The sequence below is a fragment of the Bos indicus genome, chromosome 2 (assembly GCF_029378745.1).
Source record: "Bos indicus isolate NIAB-ARS_2022 breed Sahiwal x Tharparkar chromosome 2, NIAB-ARS_B.indTharparkar_mat_pri_1.0, whole genome shotgun sequence".
NCBI classification, from domain to species: domain Eukaryota; kingdom Metazoa; phylum Chordata; class Mammalia; order Artiodactyla; family Bovidae; genus Bos; species Bos indicus.
In genome coordinates this window covers 22,645,001-22,656,684 of record NC_091761.1, presented here as the reverse complement: position 1 = coordinate 22,656,684, position 11,684 = coordinate 22,645,001, and the positions used below count along the sequence as shown (strand labels likewise).

General features: G+C 37.3%; 1 protein-coding gene and 1 pseudogene across 1 annotated transcript in view; both read right to left on the bottom strand.

Annotated features, from left to right (window-relative positions):
- Positions 1 to 4,560: 4,560 nt before the first annotated feature.
- LOC109566394 (acyl carrier protein, mitochondrial pseudogene) lies at positions 4,561 to 7,069 on the bottom strand (annotated as a pseudogene).
- A 151-nt stretch (positions 7,070 to 7,220) lies between these two features.
- The window catches only part of OLA1 (Obg like ATPase 1), a 164,595-nt gene continuing 160,131 nt past the window's right edge, over positions 7,221 to 11,684 (bottom strand). Inside the window, exons 10-11 of the mRNA XM_019970677.2 lie at positions 11,059 to 11,181; positions 7,221 to 7,738 (exon numbers count right to left, since the gene is read on the bottom strand). Of these exons, the coding sequence (XP_019826236.2) occupies positions 7,637 to 7,738; positions 11,059 to 11,181 (225 nt within the window). The 3' untranslated portion in view covers positions 7,221 to 7,636. The remainder of the gene's footprint in view (positions 7,739 to 11,058; positions 11,182 to 11,684) is intronic.

The window sequence follows — 11,684 nt, the reverse complement described above, 5'->3', positions numbered from 1 at the left end:
CCACCCTTACATACATCCCATACCGGCGCCTCTCACAGGTCTTTCCCATCTCAGTAAGTGGCACCATCACGCATCTACTTGCTCAGAATAAAAACCTAGGAATCATTCTCAATTCTTCACTTCCCACCTCTCATCCATTCCATCAATGTGTCTTGTGAATTCTTCCAATAAGCAGATCAAATCAAGCTGCAGCTTTCCATTTCTTCTTAGTTCAAGTCAAGAGTCAATCTCACTGGTACCTTCTATAACTGATCTCTCCTGTGTCCTGCTCTAAAGTCAGTGAGCCCCCTCACCCTCTTTTCTTAAAAAAAAAAAAAAAAAAGCAGGAATAAGGATTTATCATATACTTTTTTACATTCAGCCTTAAATGAAAACACAGCCAGTCTAAGCATAGTGGGTTTCTATGCCCTCTGTTGAAATCAGTTGGAGATAAAGAGTTCAGGCTAACTTCCTGAGGAGGAAGGGTAAAGCCCGAGACCTTCACTGTCCACTAGAGCAGCCACTAAGGCACATGTGGCTGCTGGGCACTGGAAATGCGTCCAGTTTAAGCTGAAGTGTTGTAGGTATAAAATACACTCCAAATTTTGAAAACTTGGTATGAAAAAAAAAATCTAAGTCACATACATGGCTCACAGTATTCTTCTCCTGGTCAGTAACACATGCTGGGTGCCACTCTCTAACCTCCGACATTCCCCTTTCCTACCCCAGGATCTCTTTGGGAATGATGGCAGATGGGTCAAGATTCTAGGTGACTTTTGAAAATATGAACCAGATTGTAGATCTGTATAGTTTAAAACTCTTTAATCTAAGAGCCAATCTGACTTTTATCTAAGTCAGAATAAGATGTCAGAACTTTCTTATGCATGGAAGGTCCTGCATAAGCAAGAACCTTTTACTCACTACACTTCAGCCACTCCGGCCTCTGTTTCTCCCAACTCCAGGTCCTTTCCTGCCTCCCAACCTCTGCATTTGCTCCTATTCTGCCTGGGATGCTTGTGCCCTGCTTGTTTTGACGGCTGCATACTTTTCCTTCTCCACGTCTTGGCTTAAAGGAATACATGCAAGTTCTCAGATGTGACGTAATTCTAGATGCATTTTTATTCATCCACTGCCTTTAAAACATTAATTCAGTTATTTGGGTGAAAACTGCCTAACAACTGTAATCCCAGTTATGTAAAACCATACGTAGATGTTGCAAAGTGTCGGACATGACTTAGCAACTGAACAACATGATATGCAGATGTATACATATATGTAAGTACAATGATAACTTTGCAAGAATACATACTAAACAGTTAACCGAAGGTTACCTCTGTGACCATACTATATATATCGCTCTGCCACTTACTTTTTCACAAAGCAAAATGAATAAAAAATCTTTCTATGCTGCTCATATAGATTACTTTATTCTTTTTAATGGCTGAAGGTATTCTTTTCTATGGATGTTTTAGAATTCATTTCAGCATTTTCCTATATGGATGAATATTTAAATTGTTTCCAATTGTTTTTGCTGTTACAATGGAATCTTATTACAGCTGATATAGATTTCAATTCTTTGGACCACAGAAAATAATTTACCTTCTCATCTATAAGAATGAGTCTTTTATCATAGTTTCTGAGATACATACCATTCAACTGTGACTGTGTCCATCTTAAGCATTAACAATTTTTTTGTCTATAGTTTATATAATGATATCATTACTAACCAACATCTTTAAAAATTTATAAAGTTTATAAGTACTGTACAAAGACTCAACATTGCCAGTAACTCTTTGGGTATAAGGGCTGTACCAAGCAATCATTTAATGGAGGGGGGAATTTCTTTTCTTTCTAAAACTGAGGTATAACTTGGATATAGTACTCAAGTCTTGACTGTACAGCTGGATGAAAATTTATATATGTGCTGAGTGGCACGTAGGACCTAGTTCCCTGACCAGGGATGGAAACGTGCTCTCTGAAGTGAAAGTGCTGAATCTTCATCACTGGACCACCAGGGGAAGTCCCAAGTAGGATACTTTTCAAGTTGTTTTTTCTTCAAATTTCCACATTCTTCACTTCTTTAGGATGAATACTCCTTTATGATTCTCATGGTAATAATAATTTGAAGGAGAGAGGATAAGGTGAAGAAACAGAGGCACCACAAGGGTCTGTTGCATATTCTATTATCTCTACGCATCCCCAGTCGTTTATTTATTTTTAGAAAATGCTCATGGATATCCTAGGTGGATTAATGGGAAAATCGCGGACTGCTGAAACCTTTGGTGTTTATGTGATTCAGGCCAGCAGAATTTCCATTCTACCCCTCCGCCCCAAACTTGTTACTATTCATTAAGGCCAAACTGGGTCATTCAATGCAAATAATGCTCTACTGTACTGGTTTAAAAATTACAATTTTTTTTTTGGACAAATAATGAGCTGTGTTATTTGGTTAAGGGATTTAACTTTCCTGTGTCTTTATAAAAAGAGTAATAATGAGAGAGCAATAGGCCGTGGGCAGATCGTCAGTGACCTCAACCGCCAGCTGGAGATGTCTGGATCTCCTTAGCCTTTCTTTTCCCCTTGCTGTCCAAAACCCCCTATGGTAGTTCAGTTTACATTGTGTTGAATGGGATTCTGTGGCTATTCTGAAAATGTAATAACCAATTTCTGTGTGAAAATTTCAACTTCCAAATATAGAATTTATAATCTTTGTGACAGTTTATTATTTTATGACTTGTAATTATGGTTAGCATTATTTAATCTTTCTGCTCCTCATTTACTTCTTATTTATAGGATAGGTAAGTTAAGCAAGATGTTCTGAAATAACATTTTCAGCCTCGGAATTCCATGATTTAGATGAGGTCCTGGCATGCTATTAGCAAAATATCCACGTTCATCACTCAATGCAACTATTTCCTCTTTCAGAATATTCTTTAGCAACAATAAAGAATTAATATTTCTTCTACAGGACAGGTATTTAAGAAATACACGCTCTATAGTCTTCTTGTGTGTGGTTCATAAGGCCTATTTAAGAGTGGTTACACTTTGGGGTGATGTTAAAGGTAAGGAGAAGGCAATGGCACCCTACTCCAATACTCATGCCTGGAGAATCCCATGGATGGAGGAGCCTGCTAGGCTGCAGTCCAGGGGGTCGCTGAGGGTCAGACACAACTGAGCGACTTCACTTTCACGCATTGGAGAAGGAAATGGCAACCCACTCCAGTGTTCTTGCCTGGAGAATCCCAGGGACGGGGGAGCCTGGTGGGCTGCCGTCTATGGGGTCGCACAGAGTCGGACACGACTGAGGCAACTTGGCAGCAGCAGTAAAGGTAACTATATGGTATTTACATTTATTGTGTGGTTATTATGTATCTGGAACTCTCTTTAGTCCTTTTACACTAGGCCAGTTAATCTATGATCTTCATTATACATGTGAAGAATGGAAGAGAGGAGGAGTAATTTACAGAAGGCAACGCTGAAGCAGTAACAGTGGTGCCTGATCCAGATTGGATTAGAAGCTCTTTCCACCCAATAAATCTGTGCTCATAACACAGAACAGAAGGTATAAATTTCAAAGAAGGTATAACGGAGACAAGACCAGGCAATGTCTATATGTGCCTAGGTAAAAAGCCAGCTGCTACAAAAGAAATATGGTAGCTCGAATACAGTAGCTTAAAGAACAGTAGTTTATTTCTCCTTCACGTACCAGTCCCAAGGGAAGCAGTCAGGGCCTGTGTGCTCTGCTCACCAGGGTCCTTCAGAGATGCAGGTTCCTGCCATACCTCTGCTCTGCTGTCCACTAAGGTGCTGTCTTTGTTTGCATGATTAACAGTGGGTTTTCTGGGAGGAAAGGAGCTCCTGAGGGGAGCGGTTTCCAAGGTCTTAAGGCATTCATTCACATTCCTCTGACAAGAACTTAGTCACATGACCTCCACCTAGCTGCAGAGTCTGCCTGATAGTCTGTCTGCAGCTGGGTGCCCAGCCATTCTCTATTTAAACTATAAAGAAAGAATGCCCTGTGGTAGACAACTAGCATACCCTCCTGCAAAGTCATTTTCTCACGATAAAATCCACACAGGATGGATGAGATAACCTGCAAATAACCTTCCTCAAACAAATAGTTTATACTTATGATCTAGAGAGTAAAGTTTTATAAAACAATACCAACAGGACTAGGAACATGTGATTGAAAATTAAATGAAGATTTGTTCTACTCCTTATACTCTTAAGGCAACCAAGATGGTTTACTTCACCAGAAAAAAATGGCAATTTGCATGCAGACCAGAAGGACCAAAGAAATTGAACATATCATATTTATCCCTCTTTTCCACCCTCCTGAGGCAAGAGACCGCACTGGATGGGCCCCATGGGCCCTCCCTGCAGGCCACAGACACAGGCCCCTGATGACAGGTTCTTCCTTCTTGGTTGCTTGCCAAAGCATGAAAGCAACTCTACTATCTGTGTAAGAAAGCAGATACAGAATGCTCCCCTGGAGTGGTATCAAAATAGGCTTTGAGCCAAGCCCAAAGTGAAGTTATGAAGGTGATATGATAAAAATGAAATGAAAATGCTATCGGGAACTTTTTTTTTGGTTTTACAGATTTATTTTCAAAGGGCAAAAACACTTAAGACAATTTAAATACAAGTCTAAACAGAATTACTCTCAAAGTCAGCAATGATGCAGAAATGTGTTCTCACTGCCAGACACTCGCCAGCATCTTCTGAGCCTTCTCTCAGTGAGGAAAAGGGGTCTGATATTTTATTCACATACATCTTTCTTATCTGCAATGTAATCTACAATTTCTTGTGGGCACATTAACTTCTCCGCATCTATATCAGGAATTTCAAACCCAAATTCATCCTCCATGGCCATGATAATCTCCACTCGGTCCAAACTGTCTAAGCCCAGGTCTTTCATAAAATGGGAATTTACTGAAAGCTTTTCTGGGTCAATCTTGTCATAGTTTCAAGACGTAAAGAACACGGTCCTTGATTCCCTCCAATGTCAAAGGTGGTGCGTCGCTATACTGGCGGCACAGCTGTGTAACTGTGCCTGGAACCTGCGCGAGCACCAAGGCCGGCAGCGGAGCCCCAGGCCTCGTCCGGGTCTCCGCGGCGAAGAGGGTAGTGCTGAGCGGCCGGGCCACGGCTAGCGTGGGGAGCCTGGGCAGTGGCGCGAAGGCCGTGGGAACACAGGTGCCCTGCGCACACAGGCACAAAGGACACGAGTCGCCATGGCTACGCCGACCCCGGATCTCGGGAACTTTTTAAAATCAAATTTCTCTTACCAAAAAATCTGATTAAGACGGATCTATAGATAAGTGAAAAAAAATTCACTTATAATCCTACAAATACATTAACTATCACCAATATTAAAAGGGGGAAAACATGAAGATACAGGTATATACCCAGTTATCTACATGCAAAAGTTCTTGGAATTCTCAACTTTTGTAGAAAATAAAAATTTGTACACACATACAGAATACTGTAGGACTTCTAACCAAATTAAACTTATCTCCAGCATTTAATTTCAGCCCTAATGAAGGCAGTTACCTCAAAACGAACTTGTCTCTTATTAAAACTTCTATTCTGCAATGTGCAATTACCACATTAGAAGTTAAGAGAAAGTAAAATTACACAATCTTTAAGCCTTTTAAATGAAATTCCAAACTTCTTTAAGACATCTATGCAATTTATTTTGGAGAGGACTCAAAAGCAAGAGATTGGATTTCTTCTTATATTGGTGAAATCCCAAACAATCCACAAATCTCTACATTTCTCCAATTCAGAAGTGTAACAGGAATTTTCACTGCAAACTTGGTCAACTGCACCTGTACCTGAGTTTCATTTATGTTTTACTTAATCCATAAAACAAAAAAAAATTTTGTTCACTTAATTTTATTATTTCCCTGCTGCAGTTCTGATTTTTATGTTAGCAAAAGAATATCAGTATCTGATTCTCATAAAGAACATACTCAACTAAAGAGCTTCTAAACTGTATTCATTACTCAATCAAATCCTCCTTAAGCACCCTTTCCTCTTTATAGCAAGTGAAAGAAGTGAAAGTGTTGGTCGCTCAGTTGTGTCTGACTCTTTGTGACCCCACCAGGGGTCCTCTGTCGCCCACCAGGCTCCTCTGTCCATGAATTCTCCAGGCAAGAATACTGGACTGGGTTGCCACTCCCCTCTCCGGGGGATCTTTCCGATGGAGGGATGGAACCCAGGTCTCCTGCATTGCAGGCAGATTCTTTACCATCTGAGCCACCAGGGAAGCCCTCTTTATAGCAAATTGCCCTTAAAATCACTTCTTGCTTTTTGTGCTACATTAAGTAACTTTCAATGTTAAGTTTATGTGTGTTTTTACCTTTAATGTAACAAAATAACACAGTAGAGGCAAGAGCTGGCCTAGTTGGGGGTCTGCACTTAACTGAAATGATCCTCTGATCACAGAGGAGCACAAAAGGGCCGTGGGTGGGGACAAGGGCAGCCTTGCAGGAGTGTTAACTGGGAGAGGAAGGGAGGGTTCAGGGAGGAACGCTACGAGAACGCTACGACTGTCACCATAAGAGAAGAAGGCTAAGTGGCAAACGATCTCCAGATAACCACTTAACCATATTTTTCTTTCAGAATTTTCTGCTACAATTTTATAAAGTGCTTAACTTGCATACGCTAAAGTTTCAACTCATCTTAAAATATGTTAATAGCAAGTATTTTAAAAGTTTTATAATTTTCAAGATCTAATCTTTTTCGTAACTAATTTTTATACTCACTACTGAATCGAAACAAAATTATAACTCATCAGATATGAATGGGTTAGTTTTCACAACAATTTCATCACAATAATTTCAAAGGAATGATTAAAAATGAACATTCTCTCCAATACGGTCAGAACAACAACAACAACAAGAAATCCTTTGATTTTTGAGGTAGAATTTTCCCCCAGCACTGTTTTCTTTCTGGTCATAGTCACCTAGGATATATCTTTTGTGATATCATTGCTATCATCTTTCAATAAATGTCCATCTACAAATTAATTAACTTTCTGGAGACAAATCCCTGGTAGACTATTCTTCTGATTCCTATGAAAGACCCACTTCTAAGATACAATTGCAGCTGCCCCACACGCTAGTTACTGTGTCATACGCACGCCTTAAAATTCTGTAATCAGCAACCGCCAGGTGCCATATCGCATTCAGCACACCACAGTCAGTCAATACAGACATCCCCAAACACACCAAGGCTGGTTTTGTCAAATGTTTTATTGAGTGTAGACATCTGGAGTACTGTAAAACATGCATTATCTGTAGATTCAAAAAGGAGCAAGCCACATTGTCCTCACTGTCAAATGTGTCAGGCTTGGCATACATGATGGAGATTAATGAAGTATCATGAGAGTAATATGGTTCCTGAAAAGCTTCTACAATTTGGAGTAGGGTCTTAATCACGTGAAAAGCAAAGCTGTTCACATTTGGTGAACTTGCATCTCATTGGAGGTACACAGTATTTTAATTTTAAAACAAATAAAAATAATTGTTTGTAGAAGATTCCCATCACCCCAACTTTACCTGCCCTTTCAGTTTTCAGAAATTTTAATTAAAAAAAAAAAGAAGTATATGCCTTTTGGAAGTTGTACATTTATCTGAGCAATAATTAAAATTTATTTCTTCTTCGGTTGCTGAGGTGTATTAAATTTGAAGAAGATAATATCTCCATCTTCAACAATATAATTTCTGCCTTGTTGTCTGTACTTTCCAGCAGCCTGTAAATAAGAAATACAAAGGAAATGTGTTAGTTTACAATGAAATATATAAGGTAAATGGTAGGAGCACATGCAAAAAGTATTCCACATCTTGGGTCAGATTAAAGAAAAAAAAAATACAGGAAGGCACACAAGTTCAAAACTAGACTTGGAGAGAAGCAAAATATTCCTGATTTGGGCAGCACTAGATTTTCCATACATACATAATCATAATGTATTCTCCACTAAACTGTTGGTACATAAATGTAATTATACCAATATCATTAAGTTTCATTACATGCTGTTTATGGTACATTTCTGATGTGTCTGCAAACATCCGGCAAGTCACTGTAACAAACAGATCAAACCAGGCAGGAAAAAAAGATTATATAGCTAGGTTAAAGCTGCAATATTTACTTAAAGAAATTCTTTGGTGATACTGATGATGCCAAAGACACAGCATGCTACAAGTATCAATTGGAATTACAGATTTTGAATTGCTTCTTTGTAGTTTTTAATTTGATCTTGACAATGGCCGTACACAATGGTGTATACTAAAATTCAACACACAGAAGTTTACTGACTAATGGCCGTAGTTACAAGCAGACTCTAACAGGTTGGAAATGCAAAGATAGGTATTTTTTTCCACTTGTAAATCAGTCGGCAAAGCAACTGATTCCACCTGCTGGCACGCAGATCAAGATGAGCAATCTTCTGGTGATTCTTGTACAAATAAGCAGCAGTTACACAGAGACTCAGGTTCCCTGTGGGGCACAGCACACACACTTCATCCTCAGCACGACAGGGTCTTCAATATCTACACATCCACACTGCACACTGCACACCACCAACCCTGTCCTGCGTGACCTGACGTCAACCACGCAACACTGAGGACCTGGGGGTCTTTTAGAAAAACAAAAAATTCTTCAAAGTATTTTCCTTCTGCTAGAACTTATCGAGAACACAAAACCTTTGACCAACAAGATTAGTACTTCCCTTTGAAGATATTGATAAGAATGTTCAAAGTCAAGTGCAATTATACTAATCAGAAACAAGACTAAGATCATACATCTGAGGTTAAAATCAACAAACCAGGTCACAGAGCCCTAGTAAGCATATTACAATTATCTAGACCACATATAAAAATCACCTACTAAGTGCTTTTAAAAATGAAGCTAATTTTTAAAAAGTCAACATACCCTAACATTTTAAAAGGCACACACACACACACACACACAATACTCTTATACGATTTTTTCCAAAGTTGTAATGTATGGAAGGCCGTGTGCTACTTGTCTTGAGAATCTAAAGTCCAATGTTATAAAACTATATAGACAATTTAAATCAAATACATAATTGGCATGACATATTAAGTGTAAGTTTATATACTTTGTTATGACTCAAGTTTACTACTAATTAAAGGTGACAGTGTTCCTTTAAATTCTCTAGAGACCATTTAATCCATTTCCACTGCTATCAGAAACACTGGTTGGAAAAAAAAATCAATACCCATTTGTGAATCTTGAGTATGTATTAAACAAGACACGTCTAACCAGTTCATTTGCACTTGAAAGCAGCCATCTGTAGAAGCCAGCTTTGCCTAAGCAGATATGATTGCTAATAATGTGATATCCCTGTAGACTACAAAGCCCACACAGAGCTATTCAGTATATAGTTCACAGCACTGGCATTAAATTAGTTATGCTGCACTGATGTTTGAAATACATATACATACATACACATATACACAATCTTGCTCTCAAACCTAAAACTTACGTGATAATATGCAAGTATTTGTTGAATAAAAGAAATTCATAAATGCTTTATTTAATTTGGAGTTCAAATTTTGAAATGTTAGTTTTGGAAATTAAAAAAGAAAAAAAAAAGCCTAAAATACTTAATGGTATTCTAAGCTGAAAAGCCAGAGGTCAACCTTTTCCAGTTTATTGCATAAAACCTCCTAGTTATTGTTAAGCATTTCTACAAGCAGGCAACATTTTTTTTTTACTGTATATTATAACATTTCTGTATTGTTAAAGGAAGTATTCACAATTTATATAACTTTCAAGTTTATAAATTACAACATAGACATCTATTAAGGGTTGGTAAAACAGGCTTATCCCATGAGAATATAAAAAAGAAGCATCTGATTTCTGAATTCTAGTAATAGAAAAGTATCCTTATTTTAACCTTTAGTCTATGAAAAATATATATGCCAGCATGACATAACATGTTGAAAAATAATCTGAGAGTTTTCAAGTCTAATTAGTATTCTTGACAAAGTTCAATCTTAATACACTGAACCTGCATATCTAACTATCGCCACAGATGACAACACTGAGAAGTTAATGACTTTGTTTAGTATAAACTGTAACTTCTTTCACGCCTTTAAAAAAAAACAAAATGGCTCTCATTCCACATTGAACCAACTACACCAAGATTTCCCCCTTCTCTTCCTGGGGTTTCAACAATTCTATTATAGTCCTGCTGTTCCATATGATCTCTCCAATGATACCAATGAGAATAAACTTGAAATAAACTTTTTTGGATTTCTTTAAAATTAGGAAATATACAAGACTGCTCTAAAAATTTTTTTTAAACATTTTCTATACTAGTCTTCAAATAACAAATTAAAGGTAAAGACGCCTGCTTATAATGCCAGTTTACCTCCCTGACCTGTCTGTTGATTAGAGTTGACACACCTACTGGATTTTGCTAAGTAAACCTAATAAAGTCAAACAAAATCAAGTCTCTAACAGAGTTTACATTAAAAGAAATCATTCATTACGTCTGCATAACACAGCTTCACTATTAGTGGATGCAAACTAAATTATACTTATTAGCTAAAATAAAGCACAATTTTGGACCTGCCCTCTAGTGTTGAGAAAGCAAATTAAGCTCTCAGAGATCTTTTTTAAAAAAAGTACAACCATGAAGTTCAGCAAAAACAGGTTTTATTTGACTAAATTTACATTGTTTTCCTTGAATTAACCCATATGTATACACATACTACTTTTATTTCAGATATTCAAGTATAATAAGTTCAAGTTTTCACTGGTCATCAGTGAACAAATTCTTTGAAATTATTGATAACTACTTAAAGCCAGCTTTAAAATTTCTTTTTCAGTTTTAGAAAAACACCACAAAATTAATAACAATTTATACATTTAAAAAGCTGCCTAAGAGTATGTAAATACCTATGGCTCAGTTGATAGTACATACAGTTGATAGTTAACGCTAACGCTGACACAGTTTAAAAGATCGTTATCATTCATCTGAATCATGAGTATCTTCATATCAGCAAAAATTATTAAGTATGAAACTAGAAAATAATTCCTTACCTTGACTGCATTTTCAGAACCTTCCTCTTTAAAATCTTCGTATTTCATTACTTCAGCCATAATGAATCCTTTTTCAAAATCTGTGTGAATCTTTCCTGCAGCTTGAGGAGCCTTCGTCCCTTTCTTTGAAAAGGAAGACCAGGGAAAACTAATTGCATTTATGATGACTGATTGAAAGCGTAAAGTTTCTTTTGTTTTATCTGCAGTTGGGTTCAACTTAAACTTAGTTTAATAACAGTTAAGATGTCTGATATACAAATTAGAACATTTTCAATACAGGGCACTATCTGAGCAGCAGATTTAGCACAGACAAATCAGTAGATGTTAAAGCAGCGTAGCTTTGTTTTTCCTAACAGTCATCCACAGATTTATCGATTTAGATGCAGTGGCCTGGTTTGGTGTAGGTTTCATTTCGATTTTCTATTCTTCACGGTGGGAAAAAAAAAAGGATTTTAAAAGTAGCTTTCAAGCTGAATTATCAAAGGTTTTAAAAAGATAAAAAGCCTTGAAAATTTCAGCTCATCTAAAGAACATATAAAAATCAATATATAAAGGGACATTTTTAAGATATTTCCAACAAATCATACAATCTATGTTCAGCAAATAATTTTTAAATCCTCATAAAA